The sequence below is a fragment of the Dromaius novaehollandiae genome, chromosome 8 (genome assembly GCF_036370855.1).
Source record: "Dromaius novaehollandiae isolate bDroNov1 chromosome 8, bDroNov1.hap1, whole genome shotgun sequence".
Taxonomy (NCBI): Eukaryota; Metazoa; Chordata; class Aves; order Casuariiformes; family Dromaiidae; genus Dromaius; species Dromaius novaehollandiae.
The window spans coordinates 22,351,369-22,375,768 of record NC_088105.1 but is presented as its reverse complement, the minus strand read 5'-3'; the positions used below and the strand labels follow the sequence as shown (position 1 = coordinate 22,375,768).

The 24,400-nt window shown below is 39.3% G+C and overlaps 1 protein-coding gene across 1 annotated transcript in view; it reads left to right on the top strand.

Moving 5' to 3' along the window:
* The first annotated feature begins 14,320 nt into the window (after positions 1-14,320).
* Positions 14,321-24,400, top strand: part of ABCD3 (ATP binding cassette subfamily D member 3) — a 36,009-nt gene continuing 25,929 nt past the window's right edge. Inside the window, exon 1 of the mRNA XM_064515892.1 lies at positions 14,321-14,520. Within this exon, the coding sequence (XP_064371962.1) occupies positions 14,402-14,520 (119 nt within the window). The 5' untranslated portion in view covers positions 14,321-14,401. The remainder of the gene's footprint in view (positions 14,521-24,400) is intronic.

Sequence of the window (24,400 nt, the reverse complement as noted above, 5' to 3'; positions counted from 1 at the left end):
TTACAAGCAAGTGGTATATTACATTAGGATTTTCCTGTTTTTCAGCTGTTTAAAAAAAAAATTCAACAAATCTCCTTTTTAGATCTATATCAGATATAGTAGGAAAGGGTTAAGCTGGTCAGATCACCTGCTTCAGATGCAACATAAAGCCCTTCAAGAGGAAAATAAACAGTTCCCTTGTCCCTAGGGTGGTAGCAAGCCCTAACAAGGAAAAGCAGGACACATTCTTTCCTTCTTTTATAACTAGTCATTGAATTGCTCCCAACACATTCCAGATCTGGTAGGATAGCTTAATTGTCTTCACCTGGAGGCCATTGCCTGAATTCCTGTCAGTTAATATAACACCTACAGAGTGAGGCACCTCTTTCCACAACTTTTTTTCTCATGGAATTGGGTTATGTATCCAGTCCTTAGGTTATGTGCAGTTTCATAGGTTCATCTTGCATATAAATATTTGTATGCGCTTCCTAGGTGTAACTGTGCCTATAAGTTTGAGTCTAGAAGTGTGATCAAACATAATTCCTCACTAAAGACTTAAAACAAAGTATGACGGAAGAAGAATTGTTTATTGTAATAGGTTGTGGTTACGAGTGAAATTTTTAATTGCTTCCTTTACAATGAAAGATCTGTACAGAGAAGGGAGAGCTGTTAGTTTGCTTTCACCAGTGGCAAAATAGGAAAATTTTGACAACAGCACATGATCAGGAGTGCAGTGTTATTCTATAGAGCAAACGAAATTTTGCAAAGCCATTCAAACATGATAACTTGTGTCACAGAATATATCAACCAATACTTTAGATCATAATTCCATATTTCTGTAGCTACAGATACCATTCACACAATGTCAAGAGGAGTCCCAATGTCCAAATCCTAACGCAGTCCAGATCAGTAATATACCAGCAAGTTTATACTTTTTTCCAAACAAGCAACTGAACAATTAAACTAGGAAAAGAACATACTTGAGTACACAGACTCAAATAAAGTAATTGTCATCGTTATGTACTTGTTATTCCTACCATCATTTATGAGGGACTCTGTAATAACTTCTGAAACCTCACCCAGGTTGTCTGACTCTGTTCCAAATGTGGCTAAACATTACTATTCTTACTAATAAAGACTTTAGAATAGCACTGAAAATAGCTGCTTCCTAGAAAACATGCTGGCAAATTTGTCGAGGTGTCAGGCAGTTCCCCTAGACAACCTGTTACTGCAACATTGTATATATGGCCAGAAAAAGTTTCAAGATAGTCCCATAACGGCTCTTTATTCATACATCCACTGCTCAAATGAAAATATGATAAGGATGGCTAAAGGGCTCTAAGGCTGGGAAATCATGATAAACGTGATTCTGAACAAAGTGAAAATGTGCAGGACTGCAACCAGGATGATAAGCCATAGACTGAGGATAATAACTAACTAATGTTATCTTTACTCATATTTACTTACTGAATAAATCTCACTGTGCAGAGTAATGGTTTAATTTAAGACTTCCGTCAACAAAATGAGGGAATTATATAATTGGGAGGCAAGTACAGAAGGGAACGGCAAAAATATTTCTGAATAAGGAAAGGCATCTGTTTCACCATTGCTATCCTGATATACCTGTAAGTGTTAATCTAATCTAAACAAATTAGATTGAAAGATTACATAAATCATAGCTTTGAATTCCCACGGATAAAGAAACAGATAATGCTTTGTGAAAACTGCCTGTAGTTACCGTATGTTGTATACTCTTGTACATACTTTGTATCAACCAGACTATATTTGGGGTTGTGTTCAGCGATACTGGAAGTCCTGCAGGGTCTTGTGATTAACTTCAGAATAACAGAGGGGCTTGAACATGTGTAGGATTTCTACTAGAGTGAAATTAATGTTATCATTTTCTTCTTAATATCAAGAGATTAAGTTTTGCGGTCCACTACAAAAAGTATCTGACAATGTGAGTCACTTAGATTTATTTTACATATCACTCTCTGAATACTCACATCAGCTATTCAGTTGGCACAGTTATAGAGGCACAATTTTTTTTATATGTGAAGAGCCACAACATACCACAGAAATGGAAGACGATCTGTTTCTCGGGTCTTCTTACAAGTACGCTCTTCATTGCTCCCCGACAAGTGAAACGTTACCCAAAGTAGACCAATAGAAACTTAGATTTGTTTAACTACTCCAACAGCAGAAGGAATATGCTCATTAAATATACTTTTGGTAACTTAAAGGAAAAATGAAGAGATCTGCTATAGATTGTAATAATGTCACTAGTTACATTATTCATATTATTTCTGTATGATGTGTCTTACAGAAATTCTATAAAATCAAAGTTAGAAAGGCAAAGAAGGCTCTCATGTTTCACAAGTGGTAAACACCTGGTTTAGATGTTAATTTCCCTTGTTGCTAGTCCACGGACAGAGTCACCTCTAACACAGACATAAGATTTGGGAGTGAAATGAGATGAACACAGATCAAGAAAATAACTAAACTAATTTTAGGATTTAAACCATCTGTTAAGGTTACGACAAATGCAAACATTACATTCCACAGTCTATAATATTTGTATCTATAGTATATAATACTTGCGTTGGTAATTTCCTTTAGCATTTGCTTTTTTACGGTCAGTATAGGCACCCCCCGAACGATTTACAAACTAACCCTATGGCACCATCCTGTGGCATACTTGGTAATTCCAGGCCTCTTCACTGCTCCTTCAACTGCTCTACCTGGCTGTGGCTTTCCCATAGCGAGTGGCCACACCGCCTGTAGTTCCGGAGCAGAGGCTAGTTTTGAATTTAATTGCCATGTGCTATTCTAGCGAAGTTTTAGCTTATCCTTGGGAAACTGGCTTGCAGGGAGCTTTCCTTTCTATCCTAGAGTTGATGCAAAAATATTTCTCAACCCATGGCTAGTGTGATTAATAGAGATATGAATGTAGAAATGGGAGATACTTGTTTGAAGAACAAAAATTCAAATTAGATGGGCTGAAAAATCTTCATCCCCAAATCCTCAAATGAACTAGAATATGAGGCCAGTTCCATAGGATACATTTCAAAGTCAGGGTATTTTGTGATTGAAGAAGTGGGAATATAGTGTCTGACTGTAAAGGAGGGAGAGGACAGAAGTGATTCATTTCTGACAGGACCCCAAATCTGATCTGAGTTGCCTGCAATAGTTTAAGACACATAATGAAAAAGAGAATAATTAGATATAAAAGTAGAGAAGATTGTATTTGACTTATTGGATAGGTGGTTTTTTTTTTTTTGGCAAAATAACTATTTTTCTAGACAAAGGCAATGTGACACACCTTGTCCAAGTGAATGTTAATAAAAGATATTATATGGTGCCACTCAAATTTATTAATGAAGCTGGCAAAGTTGAGAATTGTTAGAAGGATTATAATATAGGCAAGGAATTGTCTAAAAGCGAGATGGTAATGAATGATTTTGAATGGTGAATCCAGTCTAGAAAAAGGCTATTAGATTTTAATATAGTCATTAGTAACTCTGTCATAAATGTTACCGGTGCTCTGCTGACACTAAACTGGAAGGCATCATTGATATGGAGGAGAGCTGGGATATTGTACGGAAAAAGCTGGTTGATCTCAAGAGAAGGAGACATGAAACAGAATGAAACTCTACAATACAAACTATAACATCATCTGAGAAATAATAACAAAGAATGTACTATAAAGTGAACATGATACTTGGAAACAGCAAAACAGTCTTAAGTGTTCTAGTTGATACAGGATGATGACAACTTGTTAAGTGTGATACAGTTGTAAAAATGTCAGGATATACTTACCAGCTCGGGTATTTGCAGCAGAAATAGGAGTGACACTGGTAGGACTTCAAGACGAACTATTCAGTAAATCCATATGCAAAAAAGACAAACACCACAGGAGCAAGTGCAGAAATGACTACTGAGATGACAAAGAAAGAAAAACAAAGGCTGAATGAGTTTAGACATAACAGTTGTATATAAATACATTAACCAGGTAAACACCCAGCAGAGATCTGTTTTAAGCAAAAGGGCACTGATGATGAAGGACAAGCAAGTATAAAATGACCATTTGTAAGTTAAGATTAGGATTTAGGAGAAGGATCCTAACCTAGAGGAATGAGTTTCTGGAATGGGTTTCCAATCGGAACATGGGAACAAAAATTTCAATGCCGAAGCTAAATAAAAGGAACAAAGTGACACAAGGCCTTCAATAAAAAGAACTGGACTTGATCCATGTCTCTTCCAGATCTATATTCCTTTATAATGCTTACAGTGTTATTCTGAAGATTAATTAATTTTGTCTGTTTGCAAATATGACCCTAGAATGTGAATTTGTCAGCTGTAAGCTATTTGTGTTTTAGCCCCAGTTGAGAAGAAAACTTCTGGGAGAAACCAGAAACTACATAACATGATACCGTACATACCACCACTCTCTTCAGTGTTAATCCTGAACAAACAGTCCTTCAGGAAATGTTGTTGAGCCTTGCACAAGCTGTCAGCCTAGCCTTGCCTGTGGTGGATCAGCTTTTTCCCAGATGATTCTAATCACCTAAAGGCTGGCTGGACATAAAAATTTATTAGAGCTGGCTGGGAAGAAGCTGTATGCTACCTTCAAAAGGAAAGAATGCAGTCAAAGAAGATATCTATATTGCAATGGCTACATAGTGACTGCTCACAAGCATAGCAGAAATTTCTGACTCTTAGGGCATACATTCATTGAGAGTTTTGTACTGCTTCCCAGTTCTTGTTTGCATTAATATTGCCTTGGGGGCAAACTTGGAATATGTGAACATCGAGTTTGGCTTCCAAACCCAAGAATCCACTGTTGTGTATAGAGTCATTTTGGGTTCTTTTTTAGAACATTCTTTTATTAATTAGTATCTGGGAGAAAAACTAGAGCTACTTTCACTAACACCCAACCAAAACACAGTATTTCATGCTGTTCGAGCAGACTATGCAACTTTAAAGCAAACCTTAAAACATATTAATCCTTATTCTCACATTTGCTCCACATTTTCTTCCTATTAGCTCTCTTGCAATTTGTTGCTATTGTATTTTAGGCCAATGATTGAAAAAAGCAAATTCCAAGAGCAGAAGTGAAAATGTCCTTGAAATGTTCACTGTGAGATTGCACTTTGCATTCAAAAGGAAGATGATGAATCTAGGACTTTTGGAAAACCTTAGTTTAGATCATTAACCAAAAGCTGGAAGAGGAGTTAAATTTTATTGAACCAATGTGGGGCCTCTTACGCAACCACATTTGAACTGAATAAGCTTGGCATCTGTGACTTAATATAGTGAATGGGAGGTCTGATTATCCATCTCCGGAATTTCTAGGGAAAGACCATCATCACTTAAATTACCTTTGCAGGAGCCTCCTACCTTTTCTCTTTTCCCCCTTCCCCAGATTTTTATTGCTTGTTTTAACCTTTCTTCTTCTTCCAGGATTTCAGTTACTACTCTGTTTCCCTCCTTTATCCAAGGTAGGATTCACACTGCTCTGCTTTCCCCAAGATCCTACTTTATTCAGGCATGCAATCTTTTCCTCACAGATACTCTCTTTCCAGCAGCAGACAGAGCTCAGGCTATTGTTGTGCTGCGCTGCTACACAAGCTTTATTTCCTTTACCAACGAGAGTTTCATGTTTTCCTTCTTGAGATGATCTTGGAAAAAAGAGAGATGTATGTTTCTGAAGTGGAGGTCCATCACTAACCAGAACAACTGCTTTAAGCTGTGAGTTGCTATAGAAAGTGAAGTAGGTCTGTTGAACATCCATCTGAGAACTAACACTATTTCAATGGTGTCGGAGGTAACCTCTGCCCAATGTGCCTGCAAGGTCTCATCAGTACTTGCATGTCTTTTTGCCACCTTTTAGCAATTTCATCCATTCTCCTCTTCCAGCAGGACTGCAGGGCTTTTTGGACTGAAAGGTATTTCAACAATACAACCAGGACAACATAACAGCTCTGCTTTTCATTTACTCTGGTAGTCACATCAGTCAAGCCCTATTATTTCCAATTTCAGATTATGAAAAGAAATCTATAATATGCTTAAAGACTAGGACAAAGGTGTTCCTGCAGGACAAATGTGTGGCACAAACACGTTTAAGAGGAAAATAAGGAGGATTAAATTTATTTCTTTTTGCTTAATTATAATAGCCAGCTACTAAAAGTTTGGTTTATACCTAGTATTTGCTTGCTTCTGCTGTCTGTTTATGCTATTCCCAACAAGTCAGTGTGAGATAAACTAGGGCATGAACATCCAGTGCATTAATGAATCTGTGATAATAACATGGAAACATATCTTTACTTGCAGTAAAATCTTACACTTTTCTTACTTCAGATAAGAGCGCAATTGGCAGTTGCCATTTGACTCGAAATGATGTAATTTGGATCCTTATTTACTTAATAGTTAAACTGTCTATCTTCTATTTATATGTACTGCATTAAACTGGACTGTGTGGGCTCAGTCTTGCAGAGCTGGAGCAAAGAATCCTGCCCTAACCTGTAAACTCTGCTCTAGCTGGCAGGCAGGAGAGGATGAGACTTCAGCTGTGGCTTAGGGTGTAGCTGTATGTAGGAAGGGACTGAGAATTTTCTCACATTGGTTAGAGACTTACAACTTCATGCCTTAAGGCTGAAGAGTAGTAAGATTTTTTCCTTCTGCTGGAAAGGGAGAAACTTCACTATTTTCTTTTTCCTAGAAAAGAGAGATTAATTTGTTTTCTGCACCAATAAAGGAAAACACGTGTGCATATTATCTGTGTATACACACACACACACATGTGCACACATGAATTTACATACCTACAGAAGCGTTCGCCACCTTTCCTAAGAACATGTAAAACATTGGCCTACTTAGCATGTGGGCAACAGTCCTGAGGGGTTCTGCACTCTAGACAGTATTGTACATTATATTCCCTGATGAACTGAGTTTCAAATTTTAATTTCTTGTGGGCATGAGCTATACTAGAAAGCCTTGTAAGCAAGATCTTTGCACGCTGAAAAAGTTAAAACACATTTAATTGCAAGCACTGGCTCGGGCACTAGTAATCTAAATAACTTCTCATGATCTGGCTTTAAGTGTACTATTTATCAGTAGTAATACAGAACTATTACTAGTAGCAATAGGTAGTATTAGTAAATTAGTAGCAAATATTATTAGTAGCAATATGTAACATTAAGAAGTAGTAGTAACAGTAGTAACATGTAGTAGTAATGTCCTTTCACAAAAAGATAGAAACCAGCACTTTCCTCTTTGTATGCATGGAAAGGAGCTTTGTATTTCTTTAAAATTTTACTATTTTGCATCTTGCTTTTCAGGGTTCTACCTTCAGCCTACTCCCTCTCTGCTGTTCTTGATCCTGTACTAGTTTAACAAAAGCCTATTGATGTTTCACACTTCTGAATTTTACTGACCAAATTATGCATTTTGCTAGCTCTTCTGCAACATACGAAGAACATGCTGCTTCCTACCTGTTCCATACAACTAAGAGGTTTACCATGATTTATAACATTATTCTCCCTGTCCTTTTCCTTCCTCTCTTTCTATACCATCTTTGAAAATGATCTGGATGATCCTGAAGGTCCCCTCCAGCCCTATTTTCTATGATTCTACAATCTTTAATCAACAGTACCAGGGTCTCTCTTGGTTTCCTCAATTAAATTTAAAGATCTACCACTTCACCTTCTGTACAGTTCCACTGTGTTCCCTATATTTTCTTATCACTAGTCAAATCACCACTGATCCAAGATTCACACCTTTCTTCATTTTTCTTCTCCTGTTGCCAGTTCCTTTCAAATTTGTGAATTATTTCAAATGCTTTGAGAAAGAAGGTAGCTAGATCCTATCTATACAATCTACACCACTGAAAGCCAGGATATGCTGAAAAGCACTATTAAAATATTTGCAGAAGATGTTGCTAAGTAAAGCAACTGGATTCTGTGTATGCGCCTTCTGGAGTAGTCCCAAACAATACTGCCAAAAAGGAGGTCTAAAACTGCACAAGAAACTTGAATTCAGGCTATTCCAGGATGCAGCCTTTAATTATATGGTTGCATAAGGTTTTTACCACAGAATTGCTGCCTCCTTTAGTGAGTAGACAGTTATTTAGTATTCATTTGTAATATTAAATTCATTTGTAATCAGTATCCAGCTCTAGACTTTATTTAATGAATAATTAATCATCCAAATACTATTCAGAATTTAAAAATGTTATTAAATGCTAAGTATTTTAAAATACTGTGTTTAAAGCAAGCTCTACTAAACTGCAACTAGTTAATAGCACAGATACAAGAAATGTTCTGCAAACATCTTATATCTCATGATAAATATTCCGAAAATGGGAAAAACACAATTATAGACCAACTTTGAATGTGTTAAATAACTCATCCTCATGCAGCATCCTACAGTGATTCTGTGGCAGAGGTGAAGTGATCATTCAGATCACCATTAGCCATAGAACCGTCCTTTTTCCTCCCAACATCACTTGCCTCATATGTTGTCTCTCAAAATGTTTGTAACGTACAAGAGAGGGGTCCTATATACAACGGCTGCCTTTCCCATACAATCCTAATTTACTGACCAGCACAGGTTCATGCAAGAACTGTACTAAAACTGCCTGCCAAAAGTTCCTCCTGACACATTTCCTTCATCCCCTTTACCATAAATTGCTAGTCCAGATACCAGATTTCTGGTCCAGCTAGTTCCAGCTCACACCTTCTCATTAGATTTAAATGCCCTCTTTCAACCTTCTCCCTCTCTAGGCAATTAGCTCCAAACCTCCATTTGATTTTCCTCATTAACTTCGAGTCTCATCCTCCCCTTTTGCAATGTGCATCCAAACTGCTTTCCTTGCCCAACCATATCATTCCCTCCCAATACCAGAATCATTGTTCAGCCCCTCTAATTTCCTTGCTCAACTGGTCTCTACATACTTCTACTGGCTTCCTGACTCAAGCTGTCTCAGCCTCCTCTCCTACGTGCTCCCTTGCTAAGCCACTCCAGTTTCTATAGCCCTCTTCACTGAGTTCTTGTCCAGCCATTTATTTTTCTTCCAGTCTCAATTTTGCCTAATGCATTTCTTTCCTCCCTTACCTGTTTTTATTCCCCCCCCCCCCCCAATTCAGATCAGTGGGATCATTGTTAAAGCAGAAAACTCTTATCTTTGCTCAGTCCCATTGCCTAGCCTTGTTTTGGTGTGAAAGAGCCATTACAGAAAAAGCCTTTGAGCTTGCATAGTACTTGATGGCAAGATGACTGCTCAGTCTGCAGGGAGGAAGCTTGCAGAGACTTGGATAACATATGATCTGCAAGGAAATCGATTGTGCATGTTCTCTTCAAAAGGTGATGTAGTTTGGTTAGCAGTAGGAGCTTTGAGAGACCTGAACATACATAGTGATGGAATCTCCAGCCCAAAGACAAGAATCATTACAAAAACATGTGCAAACTTATTTCTCAAAAGTTAGTAACTTGGCAGCGTGAGGGAACAAGCATAAAGCTTACTCAACTATGCTATATGGATATTGTATAAGACCTGGTTATCAGTGTGTAAGAGCAAACCATGAGGCTCCTGTAATGCTCAATGTTTATGACATAATTAGAAGAGCTGCTATAAAAAACTACCAACTTGTGAAATACAATGGTTGGAGATAAGGCTTCAATTTTGGAAAACCACTTCAGTTACCATGCTGTTCTTCTGCCACCTGTCCTGTTTCAGCTAGGTGAGTGGGTAGCAAAGTGGTAGACTCAGACTGCATCTGAGTGTTAATAAATGCAAAATACTGCATATGAAGGAAAAATTCTAATTCTACTTTTATTCTCCAAAAAAGATCTGAACTATATTGACTAAAGGAATAATGAATAAGAAACATTGTTTGTACTTGCCAAAGATAGAAGCTTAATACGTAAAAACCACTAAATACTTAAAAGGTCCCCTTAGTGAGAAGAAGCAGGAGACTCGATCATTTTCAGGAACATACCAATAGGGAGAAGAGTTATGCAGAATCTAAAAAGCCTGCAGAGTCTCCAAGCATTTCTTCTGCACATCTCTTATCCTCTTCTCCCCACATAATGCCCAAATTTTACTTTATGTTCAATATTACTACCTTCCCACACTGTATGTTCCGATAACATCCCAGTTATCTGAGGGCCATACAGGAGGTAGGTAAGAAAAGGACAAGAACAAGAAGGGAATGCAGGAAAATACAAAGAAATGGAAGCATCTCTTCTCTCTCGTTTTGCAGCTCAAAGAAAGTTTACGTCCATTTAGTTTTCACCTTGCAGGCCCCACTCTGCAGATTAAATGCATGCTATAATCAGCATATATTTCATGGAGGTGGAGGCTTATGGGTTTTGAGTGGCTGATACAATATCCACATTATTTCACCCATACTGGAGCTTCAAGTTGTATGAAGTGGCTAAACATATAATGATTTCATTTGGTTGGCATTAGCTGTATTGATGAGGTCGTCTTTGGAATAATCCATGTCATTATTAATATAAGCATACACACATATAGGAACTGACACATAATTAAATGCAACTCAGCTTCAGATGTAAAATTTCCTTCCGTTAAAAATCAAGCAAGAGACTAATACTCTGGCATAGCTTGCAAGCACTGCAGCAAAACTGACAAAACCCTAACAACATTTAACACTGATGACCATATTAATAGAACCATTTATTAAATTCCTTGCAAATCATGCTTAATTCTACAACTATGAACTGAAAGCGGTTGGATATACCCAAGACAAAATAATTTGGCAAAAGCCACCACGTCAGTCCCTGGAACTCCACTTCTTGCTCCATTATTTACTAAGTTTCCAAATATCAAGGTACTATATTTAAACATCAAATAAGTGAACAGAATTTATATGGACTTCTTGTATGTAAGTTATGCAAGTGCTAGTCTACAGAATGGAGACCAGCACAACACCTTATGCTTAAGAGTACAAATTACTTTCAAATGTAATTAACATATATGGTACAGTTTGCATCTTACAGCTTGTATCAATGCACATAAATTAATATCTTTCTTCTGCCACCTTTCACAACATTTGTAATTTGTTCTCCCTGCTATTAATATATGTTACATTGGACCTACAATAAACAGTACGATTTTCATTTAAATATTAGATGATATGTTGTTCTCAGAATCTAGCTGGTTGTTGCATGCTGAGTGCCAACAGCAAATAATACAGGTTCTTCCTGTTCAGCGAGAAATCAAATCATAGCATCTTCTTATTTGTCAACCTAGACTCCATAGAAAAACAACAACTATATTCATATACCTATTAGTGGGACAAAATAGTTTCCATCACAGTTTCTTATATTCCCATCTTTGACCCACCCCTTAAAACTCGACTGGGTAAAATCAAGATTGACTGAGAATGTGACTTCAGAAACTGGACTGCTTAGCAGTTTTATTATTTTTTATTATGCAGCCATTCCTTTTGACTATTGTGAAACTGAAGCAATGCAGGTTTCATTTTGCCTGTTCAAGTGTCTGTGGGGTTGCACTGCAGAACTTTTCAGGGAACTGATCCACGTTAAAAGAGCAAAATCTCACAACTGATCTCACAGACCACCATAGCTGAGAATGTGGCACCCGCTGTAGGAAAAAAGCAGCCACCTGGGCTGGGAAGTGCTGAGGCAGATACTGCTGCTTAACACTTCAGACACAGGAGCATGTCGTAATGCTTTTATGAAGCATCCTGATTTCCACTACTGGATTTTAAGGTTTTAATGGTAAATATGTTTTTTCTTTCCTTCTTACAGACTTTACTCTTCCCGAGTGCACTTTCCAGTTTGACTAGCTTTCTTTCTGTTCATTTTCTTATACAGCTAATAAGAAGTGTGAACGATATTATGCACCATATCAAGAACACAGCTATCAATTTGACTTTGCTCTTTAGAGCAACTACACATGCCATTATGAATACAGATGACAGACTTAGTACTGTTAGCTTTTTTTCCAAGCTATCTTTCCACCTCAAGTTTTTAAATTTGAGATACATGTTGCTGTTAATTGCCACCTTAGAAAATGCATATAGTTGACTTGCACCAGGAATGTACACCAAGAAAACAAAATGGCTGGATCTATAAGAAAAAACACACATACACAATATTGAAATGCAGCTGAGCTCAAGTTGCAGAACGAAGAGGGAGGTTTTGTAACAACAACATTTGATTAGTCTGGATGATTTTATCAAGGATATGCTTAGCCACAAATGTTGTTGGAAACTGATGAAATAATGGATCAATAGAAACCTCATGTTTTGAGGTAAGTACACATATATCTAACGTGCTAACAAAGTTACTCTGACTAAAAACAACATTAAAGAGTAGAGACAGTAAGTCAGTAGAAGAAACATTAGAGGACTGGATGCATGAGACAAGTTTCTTAAAAGATGATAGATATATGTGAAATTATTTAAAGACAAGTTAGAAGGTGAATAAGCTACATAATAAGGCATTGATCTGGCTACCCTCAAAAAGTGGGATAAAGACACTGCAGAAGACAAACACAGCAGAACGCAAGGCATGCAGTCATGCAAACAACAAAGGTCAGCATGGCCCAAACACATGGACATTGTATGCAAACACAGTTGGGCTATATTAGATAGACAGATAGTTCTGCAGAAGGGCACAACCAACCTAAGCTGAAGGAGGGAAGAGGATATGCAAAGAAATGTGTAGCAATACCATACCGCTCTTGATCTCAGCAAAGATATTCTCAGATGAAAAGTAGCAGCAAAACTTATACTTTAAAGATTTCTAGGTTTCATTTTCATAATGATATGAATATAAGAAGTTTGAATTGATGAGGAAACTACCTCTATTTAGGTTCTCACATTTAGTATCTAAGTTCTCACAAAGTATTTAAGACTTAAAAAATAAGACGGCACCTCCAACTCTGAGCAACAGAGAGAGCAAAATCTTGATATACCATGAAGTTTATAATCCTTCATGTTTCTATTGTATACTTTCCTGAGGATCAGAAAGCAATTTAAATAGTTGATGAACTTTCTTCCCAAACAACAATACATTAATTAATTAGATACAAGCAGATACATTAAAGCAGAGAGATTACTGATTTGTCTAAGGTCGTGCAACAAGTTAATGCCAGAGACCTAGATTCAGTAGCCCTGACTCAGTGCTTTCTAAAATGCGAACAATATGGATGTTTTAATGTCAAAGTATAAACTTACCATAAGTGCCTAATGATGCCAAAAGACAGGGACAGAGAAAGAAAACTATATGTAATGATTCACAATGAAGAAACACACATTAGTTATCACCAGACTACAGTTTCAGCCCTGCTGCTCCTGCCCTACAGATGTGAAGGAAACAGGACTACTTGATAAACAGACTGGCCTATGCACACACCCTTATATTACAGTAACACAAGCACTAATTTTTAAAAGCCTCTATGAGAACATCTTTTTCAGACTAACAGCAGATACATTGATTCTAACTGCATTCTGATTGCATTCGACTAATTATTTTGTCATTTTAACGTAAACCATTGCACCAGTACAGGCCCTAAATATATAATTGACCAGTTCCTGTAGAAAGTACAGCCGCCTTATATACAACATGAGGTGTCTTTTGAGGGTTATGACCACACAGGCAAAGATCCAGTGTAAATAGTTACGCTGGCAGGAGTGTTTTTGCTGGTACAGCTCAACTTGGCAAACTGTTATTAACTCTCCCGGAAAAAGCACCTACGCGAGCATAACTGGTTCTGTAGGAGGCGGCTGTCTGGTATCGCTGCGCCTGATGCAGCTCTGCCCGTGACAGGGGCTGTTTTCCTGTACTTACACGGATGACAACTTGTGCTGCCCTCCGTTTAAAAGCCAGCCTTGGCAGCTCCCCTCATGCCTATAAAAAAGAAAAAGAAAAAGAAAAAAGGAAGAAAAAGCGTGGCAAAACTGTCTTGGAGCGTTTTATCTCGCAGCGCCGCGGCAGGTATATGACACCCGTACTTCCCACGCTCCCAGCGCTCCGCACACGCGCGCCGCTTCCCCCGGCGCCCTACGCGCACAGCTCCGCCGGCGGCGCCGAGCCGGGCAGGCAGCCCAAGAGCGAGAGGCAGGTCGGGACCGGAAGGCCAGTCCGTCCACCCCACCGGCGGGCGGCGAGGCCCGGCCGCGCTCCCCCGGCGGGGACAGGCGGCCGCCGCGGGGCGCGCCCCCCCCCGCCCGCTGCCGTGGGGGCGGGCAGGAGCGGCAGTTACCGTTGGCCCCATTACGCAACGCGCGCGCGCCGCCGCTCCCCAGGCGAACTCGCCGCGCGCCGCCGGGGGAGGCGTGGCCGGGCGCGCCCCGCCCCCCTCTCCCAGCATTCCGCGCGCCTGCTCGGCTCGACCAGGCTCGGCTCGGTCCGCGGCTGCACTCGCGCCATGGCCGCCTACAGCAAGTACCTCACCGTGCGCCACTCCGCCATCGCCGGCGCCGCCGCCACCGCCGCCTGCGCGCTCCTCTGCCTGCTCAACAAGCGGCGCGCGGCAGCCCAGCACGGGTGAGCGGGCGGGGAGGCGCGGCGGCGGGCCGGGCCGGGGGGCGGCGGCGGCGGCGGTGGTGGTGGCGGCGGCGGCGGCGGCGGCGGCGGGGGGTGAGGGCGCGGGGCGGCAGGCTCGGAGCGCGGGTGGGCGGGACGGCACGGCACGACACGACACGGCACCGCGGGGGAGAGCCCGGTCGCCCTCACCAGCTTCGGGGCCTGGCCGGGGCGACCGGCTTTTCTGCTGCTGTGGGGCTCTGCTGCCCGCATCCCCCTCCGGGAGGGCGTCTTCCCCCCTCCCCCCCCTTGGTCCTTAAGTGCGGTAAATGCTGCTGTTGCGAATATCCGAGCACCGTTACTTCGTTAATTAAGTTATATTTGTTGTCTGAGTTCACCCGCAGTAACGAGCAGCAGACTTCTAGGGGTGTCCTAGACAAATGATGGACCCATGTTGTTTTCGTGCTGCTGCGTACCGGTGAGGTACGCTGATAGGGACTTCAGAGCGAAGGTACCTGGTGGTGCTGCCTGTGAGGGTGACTGGCTGGTGTATGTGTGGCGAAGGGAGTATTTGTTAATCTCTTATGAGGAACTTGGGTACCTATTATGTGGCAGTTGAGGAACGTGCATTAGACTCGATCATTTCATGACTTTAGGGTATTTGTGGACACTGTTGAGCATATACTAAAGACCTGCTGTGTTACGGTTGTACAGTTAGACACTGTGTAGTTGCTATTACCTTATCACGGTGCTGAATTGTAACAGTGAAATGGTCTTACTCAACAGACTTAAGTAATAATATACCTGTGATTAAGCAACAGTCCAGTTTATTTTGCCAAATTCCTTTCATATACATGATTTCCTAAAGAGCTTCGTAAAGCTACTTTACTTCATAGGACATGAATGAACTGTGATCAGCAGATCAATTTCTGGAATTTAAGTTGTGCTGCATGAGACTAGAAACAGCAAGACCTCAAGCTATTGCTGAGAGTTACTGTTTTATCAAAATTGTAAGGAAGGATGGTATCTTTCAGGTGTCTCTGCCTAATTTAGTGAAATACCATTGTAAAAAGGTGAAAAATTATATAGAAAAGCATGAAAGTGGTGAGCTGGGAGAGCTGCTGGTGCTGTAGTGCAAGATTTTCATGCTTAACGTATTATGATCATGTGTGTAACAGACTAGGTCAGGCAGAGCTTCTGGGCGCATCTGCATTAGTACTTGGTTCAGATCAGGCATGTGCTTTTTATGTGTGGACAATCAGGAGATCCGCTTACCTTGCTTTCCCTTGTATTGAAGAGTGATCTTGGAGCACACAAACTAGATTCCTTTCAGATTGGAGCACATCTTCCAACGTAGATGGAAGTGTGGTGTAGTTCTAAAGTGCATTTAATATTCTACAGCTACTAATGGCTGTTCAGTTGACAGAAGGAGACCAGAACTAGTCCAAAGTAATCTCTCTCCTCCCAACCTACATATAAGGAGGGTCTTGGGTTGTCCAGCTATTTTGCTTGCAAATTTTCTGCTGTTGGTCTGCAATAATTGACAATGGCCGTACCTTCGTTGGCTTGAGAATGACTGAATATACCGAAACTGAGCCTTAGCGTAAATGTTAAAAATTATAGTTGGCATGTGTTCCTTTCATATGAATCTTCTGGATTTGCTAGGCATGATGTTAAAAAATAAAAATAAGGGTTGTCTGGGGAGATTTTTTTAAAGACTGTTTCAGCTAATTGAGATAAGAGGAAGAGGGATCAGGTCAACTATCCATACTGCAAACTATTTTTCTGATACCTTATCTTTTATCTCTACTGCTGAAATTTTCCTCTCAAGCCATTTTGCTTTCTCAAAGCTGTTAGAAATGCAGTTGCTAAAATAATCACCATGCTTGTCAACTTGATTGTTCCACCTGTGCATGTGGGGCCTTATGCTGCTGAGTCCCTCCACAATTTAGATCATATTTGCTGCTGCTGCTGTATTGTGGTCATGAATTCCAGATTCTAATGTCCACTGTTCAGTTATTTGAAAAATAGCTGTGCTGCTTTTGGACTCCCCTACTTGAGTGCTATTTTTGAGGATGTTTTTGCCCATCAATCTTTGGTTTTTTTCCCATGTTTCCTTGTGAGGCAAATCCTGCCAGGAGCCTTACAGAATGCTACCTATCAAGACTAGTCAGTAGGTAAGCTGTGTTGCTTATACCACCAGCCTAAACAAAAGCATCCACTTATTACCATTGCCTCATCCACCTTCAGTCTCATTAGTTCATGTATCATTCATTTCCTAATGTTTTGCTGCTAGTATAAATTATAGCATCGTTTTGGAAGGGACTGTCATTATGCAAAATCTTTATATATTCCAACATACTTGCGCTGGTGTATGATACTGGCATATAAAAAGTGGTAGACCTTTGTGCAGTAATGATAAAAATGTCCAAGGCCTGGTTAGCCCTTTAATTTCCATGTTTTACATCCCTCTGCTGCTTTTGGCAGAGAGAGAAGTTAGGAGAATGTGGACATCCTTGTTACTAAGCAGAAGAATTTTGCTTGTTAATCTAGATAGTCTGGGAGAGGACTGTTAGTATATCTTGAAGTTAGCAGTCAAGTGCATGAGGAATAGTGGCAACCTGTGAGATGGTTTATTTCTTCACGTTGTGAATTGCTTTGTTCACCTTTCTACCTAATGTTTGAAAATCCTGGTTTTGTTAGAGTGAGGTGAATTTCACTTTCTCAGATTCTGGAAAGTGAAATTCCCTTTGGGGAGCACCTTAAAGGCAGAGATGAATGTTGCAGACTTGAATGTAAACTAATGTTTTGCTGTTTATATTCAACTGAACTGTGAAAGTGTTCTAGTGCAACTGTGACCTTTACCTTTGAAACCTTCCTCCTTCCCAGCGTAGTTTAAGTATGCATAAATGAGCTAAGATATATTGTTATATTATAGTTTTTACTAGAATAACTCTCTGCTTTTTTGTAACTTTTGCTGGAATGTCAGCAGTGGCTCAGTATCACTCATAGCTCTGCTGACCAAAGTTGAGAAAAATAGCACACGAATTAAAGAAACATCCTCTTTTATCAAAGCAAATGTTAGCTTGTTGAATGTGCAACAAGAAGTTATCTTACACAAGCATTTGAGTGTCCTTTCTAGTTTTAATATGGAACAGTTGGCTACAGAAATGACAGCAGGAAAAAGAAAGACAACTTTCACCCACTTCTCTGCTATCAGACAATGGGGCAAGGTCTGGTACAAGTCATATCAAATAGTAATGTATGAATAATTAAGCTTTATATGTTAACCCACTTCAGTAGGTCAAAGATCATTCAATTAGTACTAGCTGGATTAGTCACAGCTGTTCTTCTGTAAGAGCTATTACATCACTCGTGTGTGCAGAACTGAGAGGTGGCATCACTTGCTGTTTGCAGTATATTTTAACCACCAGTTTCTAAAATCCTCCAAAAGGGCACAATATAAAACTGTTTGCTTATAGTAACTTGTTAGTATTCCATGTTACATCCTCTGTGTAAAGTATTGAAAGAAAAATGCACTGCTTCTCCGTTTGAATTGCTCTTTCAAAAAGTTTGTTTCCTTTGAATAGCCTTCATTTCTTCATGAGATTTATTATGTAAATGCAATTATGGCATCAGTTATAATTTGGTGGGTTCTTTTAGGGTCATAAGAAGCAATCTTGTTTGAGATACTGCTTTATTCCAGGTGTATGATATAGGAAAGAACAATCCTGACTTCAGTCTATCATGAACTGTTTCTGCAGACGGAAGTGACATCATCACTGATGATCAGGGTCTGAAAGTTGAAAATCTTGCTTCCAGTAAGAGAAATGACTCTTGAAATCTGTTTTTAAGACCAATGGTTCTATTTTTTGGTGTTGGGTATTGGAGGAAGATTTAAAGAGTGGAGGAATGAAGGAAAAGCGGCAGAAATCAGATCAGTAGTCTTTGTACTTTCTTCTTGATTTAAGCTGATACAGAACAAAGTTTAATCTCCAAGACACTGTCACTGAGCAAAAACTGGAAAGACTGATTTTTGGAATGGGTGTTTTTTCAAGTAATAAATAGTATTGAAATAAAACTTTGAACTAATCTACACTACTTTTTTCCTGAGTGATAATGTATTTTGCAGTAATACAAGTACTGTCTGGTTGTGTGCAAGTACAAATAGCAAATGTTTCTCTGAACAGCTGCTTGTATTACCAGATAGCAATATGTTGCTGTGAGTTACTGTATTAATTGAATGATAATGGCCTCAACATTACTAACAGTGCATGAGTGGGGGGGGAGGGTCATAGTTCATATTTGTGTTATATTAAACAAAAGGCCAAAACAGCTGAAAAAATGAGTCCCTCATTCCCTCCCTCCACCTTTACATTTCTGCTTCTCCAATTTGATTCACCTAATTATTTAAACAAAAATATAAAATGCATATTAGATATCAACACTCAAAAAGATGATAAATATAGAAATAGTTATACAGTGTAGAATTGTAAAAGAAACTACGATATGTAACACAAGTATAAAATGAAACAAGGGATTAGATTATTGTGGAGGAAAGGTAATATATGACTTCATTTTATAACCTTTGTCTTATATATCAGACATTACTACTTGGGATGAGAAGCAGCAGAATATTTGTTTAAGCTTCAGTTACTTCAAAAATATAATCTTAAAACGTATTTCTTAAAGGTTTTTTATATTGACTGTGATCCGTCTAGTTAGAATTGTTCCTGGATTTCTGTGTGTTTTTAAAATAAAATACGAATTTGGGATAATTGGATAATGTACTTGAATTGCTTGCAAAAAGAAAATAGATTCCCACTGGAAGGAGGGGTTAGAAATAGTGGAAGGGAATTAGAGTAAAGCGTTTTGAACTACTAATATTAGGGAAAGGGGAAAAAAACAGAAGGGAGTTAATGGGAAGTAGGAATCTGCAGTACATGGAAAGGTGGTGGAATGGATTTTAGAATCTGTTCCTGGACACACTGGTCATCTCTGTCACCCAACATCTTTGTTAGAATCTGAGAGGATGTAGAGTATGGAAATTTAACTTTGTAGAAATTAAATATATGAAACACAAGTATTTTCCATCCCCCCTGTGAAGGGAAAGAATCATGTGTGCTTGGGGCTTTGCTGTTTAGGTTTGGCTAAAGCAAAGGGAGAAGTTCATTTGTGTTGAGTGGAGTCACCAGAGCTGTTGACACAAAATGTACATCAAATGAGTCTTTACACAAGTCATATTAGGTGACACAACCTATGCATTTGCTTGTCACTGGGCTTCTCAGCCTTTTTCCTTTAATGGAGTGGAAGTAGACGTCGTTCAGATATTATGAACTGAGCTGCTTATGAACTCACAATTTGGTGATGATTGTACTTCTGTCAGTCTGAAGTGATAGAAACTTGTTCAAATATTTGGAGGAGCTTTTAAATATAATGCAAAACTTTAAATATAGCAAATGGTAGTTGTAACTTTAAGCAAATCTTGTTTTGTTTGTTTATTTATTCTGTATTTATATACTTGGGATATTATTCTCTTTCCTGATTTGGTCTAATTTCTTTGGGTTCTGAAGATGCTTGTGTCAGAGCCTTGTTTGTGAACCTTGCGTGAAGGAGCCTGTTCTAGTTTGGAATACTGCATGACTGTTTGGCAAGGAGGGTGAAAATATATAGGGGGGAATTAATAGACTGCTTACATGAATGTAACAGTTTTAAAGGGAAACTACTCCTTTGTGTAAAGGTGGAAAAAGCTGTAAAAAGCTTACAGCAGTATTGCTAGGTTTATCCAGAATGTGAAAGTGACCGTTCATACCACTCCTTGCTTCACGCACAGTAACATCAAAAAATAAAACATATAGATAGGATTCCTAGAAAACGCATCGAAAGCCTAATCTTGAGGCGAAACCTTCCTGGGGCTCAGAAAACCTGTCTTCAGCTGGGGGATATGGAAAAAGGAGAAACCAGATGACTCAGCCCTACTCCTAGCATTCAGACTGCCTTTGTTTTGTGTCTGGGTAGTTAATTAATGGTTTGTCTCTTAAGTTGCATAAAATAGTTGCTATGTAAGTGAAGATCTAGAATAAGAATGTGAAACAATTTTTTGTTTGTTTGTTTGGGGGAAGTAGGGAATGAGAAGTGTGTACATATATATATTTTTTTCTGCTGTTGACCATGAGGGAGAGCTATAACTGCAGCCCAGACCAGAGTTCAAGTTTATGGAAAAAGCAATAACTCTAATGTATTTTCTTGCATATTTTTCCATCGCTGTGATGCCAACTTCTGCTGAACTCAACTTTCTCTACTACAGCTCAGCTTTACTGCCTTCTTCTCAAACACATGCAGAAACCTTTTAAGCTTTAGCAATGCAACAAAGATCTGAGCCCCAGCTTGCAGCAACATAGCTGTCTGACCTCCTCAGTGCCCTTCTTGGTTGCCTGAATGCATTCCCTCCCATTAGTTTTATTTATGCTGCAACTAGCCACCAACCTAGAGTCAAGAAAGTTGTTCCCTTGGTTTCTGTGCATGCTCCCAGTGTACTGCTCAGATGGGCACACTTTTGGACTGTGCCTATGCTTCCGAGTAAGGTTGCTGCCCTTGGCCTGAAAGAACTACTGTTGCTCTGTATTCCTGTGGGGGCAGGAGGGGTATGGCCTTTGAAGCCATCTATCAGTGATTGTTATGAACTACACACTATACATTTCTCTGTATAGATGTTATTTCTTCACACTGTAACAGGGTATGCTATTGCATTCAGTCTTTACAAACATTGGAATTATATTCTGTCTTTGATTACTTTGTCATAGTAGTGTCTTGACTGCAAAACTGACTTGGGAGCTGCATGATAATCATGAACTGTTATGAAACTGTCTTATACATTAAAAAAAAAAATGAAAATGGCAACTGGGCAATAGAATAGATCTGCAAAATACAAATTCCTGAAGACTTGGAAAGGCAAAGTTGCTTAAACGTAACTTTCTGAAAAGCATTAGTTATCCCTAAAACAGATACTCCTCCTTTGCTCTGTACTGAGCAGAAGCTAGTCATCCTGCTCTACAGAAGGAAGGTAGCATGTCCTGAACTTCGTAGCTCCCTTATAGTTAAGCACAAGATGTATTTTGAAGCCATTCTTTCCTCTTTGCCCATCGTTAAACTGGAAGACTCGCTCATCTCTGTCTGCAGTTCCATGTGTTTAGCTTAACCCAGTGTGGACCGCTTCCACTGAGTCTTGGTGAACTTTCTTTTTGAAGGAGACAGAGATTTCTAGAAACTGTAATGCTTTAACTTTTTCCTGTTTGCTAATAAATACTGCAGAACTAATATTCCTGAGACCTTTCAATAACTAGACGCATCTTAGTGGTGCCTTGAAGTCTTTTCCCTGGGCTTCCTAGATCACTTTCTTTAGTGGTGTTGAGGAGGATCCTTTTTGAGTAACCACCATTGCTGCATGTTTCTTTAGAGGGAACATCTTTTAAGTGTGGGTGAGAGTATGGCTTGCTTTATCTATTGTGGAAAAATGTTTCAGAGTTAGGAGAGATTAATTTAGAATAATTCTGTGGTGGAAAAGTTCTGTCAGCTAACCTGCCTTCTGTTAGGAGGATTCAGGTAACAGACCTAGAATATTCAGAACATTGAAGATGAATTCAAGATCTTTACATTGGGCAGAAGATTCAGTTTTCATCTAATGCAAAATGCAAAGCAGTGGTTAGTAAAAAGGATTGCCATCTTCATGTTTTTTGATATTCCCTTGTGGTACATTGCTGCCCCCAAAGCAGGATCAGTTTTAATCTGCCAAATACCTGTGTGGAGTCCTGAAACTCTTTGTGAGCTTCTTTAAAATGTATTGCTTTTTTTGCCTGGCCTAATTTCTCAATGTTAGGGAAGGGTGTTTTGTTATATTACGTACTGTTTATTGGGTAAATACTTATCTATTTTTTTTAGTCAGCTGCTGTGCGGATACCATGCATGTATGAATGAACAACTTGATGCAGTTGTCATCCTGGTACTGTTTATGCCTTTCTTGGCTTTTTGCATGTATATTTGCTATACAAGCTCTGTGCAGTTGAATAATAAGTAGCAGGACAGATCTGAGATGCTGCCTTCAGTGAAACTTCTTCAGGAGGTACAGGTTCCATTTTGATCTCTAACCTGTTCATAAAGAACAAGAAAAGATGTGGAGTCATAGAATAATTCAGGATGAAAGGGACCTTGAGATCTAATCCAAGGGACCTAACCCAACCTTCTACTCAAAGCAGAATCAACACTGAATTCAGATCAGATTGCTCAGGGCTTTGCACAGTCAGATCTAGAAAACTTCCAACAGCGGAGATTCCAGTCTTTCTGGGCTTAAATCAGGGTCCTGTATTCTCTTAGTCTCTGTAATATAACTGTTGAATTTTGTTTGACCAAATCTAATATCCTAGGGCTGGAAGAAAAGCAGCAGCCCCCTCCACCCCCCCCCACCCCCCAAAAAAAAAAAAACAAAAAAAAAACAGGAAAGGGTGGGAGAAACTACTCAAGACTTCCTAATATAGGAGAAAAAAGGGGAGATGAATGGTGAATGGTTACGGCAAAGTTCTGACCTTGAGGGAAAGAAGAACAGAGATGTACCTTATAGATGTAGATACATTAGCCTGTATGAGGACGTTTTTCACATCACTGCTGAATTTGATTTTACTCCCATTCAAACTTGTGGAAGTTCTTCTCGCGGTACTAGATTTTCAGTGTCCCAACCAGTCCAGCCCCTGTCTCAATATATGCACTCTCAGGCAAGGGTTTCATTGCAAAGTACCTTGTGGTGAAGTGAGAGTAGCTGCGCTGAAGATCAAAAATAGAGCTTTTCTGCAGTTTGATTAGTAGCTGCCTGAATTGTAATAGTGATTGGATTAGCATGTGATGAATTGTGCTAACCTGAGCTGTATTGTGTCTATAATCCCACCACTTCCTACCAAGCACTTGAGCTTCAAGGCTTATGATAGGGGTATTAAAAATACTCACTATTAAACTCAAACACTGCAGTAAAAAGCAGCCCTGTGTTTCTATTTCAAGCAGTCCTTACCCTGGTTTTCTCAAAGATGGTCCCTACACCACAGTTGTTTGCACTAGAGAATTTGGGCAGCGTGTAGCACTTACTCTCCTTGAGCAATAAGGTGTGTGATGCTCCAGCATTAAACAAATGAGGCCTGAACAGTAGAGAGCTGAATCTGTTCCAAATGCCAGAACTCTCTGCTGTAATCAGATAGCCTTGTTGTACTCCTGCTGACTAATGGAGGGTGTTATTTAGTCTTTAAATTCATTGAAGATGCAACCACAGTCCTCACAAAAAGTCCTACAGTAGTATAATGGAGTCTGGAGTAGTGCCAGCAGGTACTGGGCTGGAGAAATAACTCTCTAGAAGAAGGAGAAGTTCTGCAGTAATCAGCCTGTAGAAGTTTATTCTAGGCAGAACTGTGACACAGTCTTCTATTGCAAGCAAAATGGTTTTACTTGTTAAAACAGCAATGGATTAATTTTGAGAGCAATTTTTTGAGCTATTTAGCCACATTTATTTTTTCATCTATTTTAATCCATGGTTTATAGGTAAGATTGTCTCCTTTCTTATTGAAGTATTAATCTTGTTTTGTGTTCACTTTAATTTCTCTTTTAGAAAAAAAAGGAACACTGTTAAAGCTGTTTTCTGTAGGTTTGGAATTTACAGATACTTCATTTGTATCTTAAATTTTGTAAATATTATAAATACTAACTGTGAGCTCACAAATATGAGATCACAGTTTCTGGATTCCTTTTCTTTACTGGATAATCAGCTTCAGCTGAATTGAATAGTTTCAGCTACTGAATTTATTTCTACAGCTACTGTAGGAAAAAAGGTTTAAATAAATACATCAAAGGTATTCAGCTGCCAAAA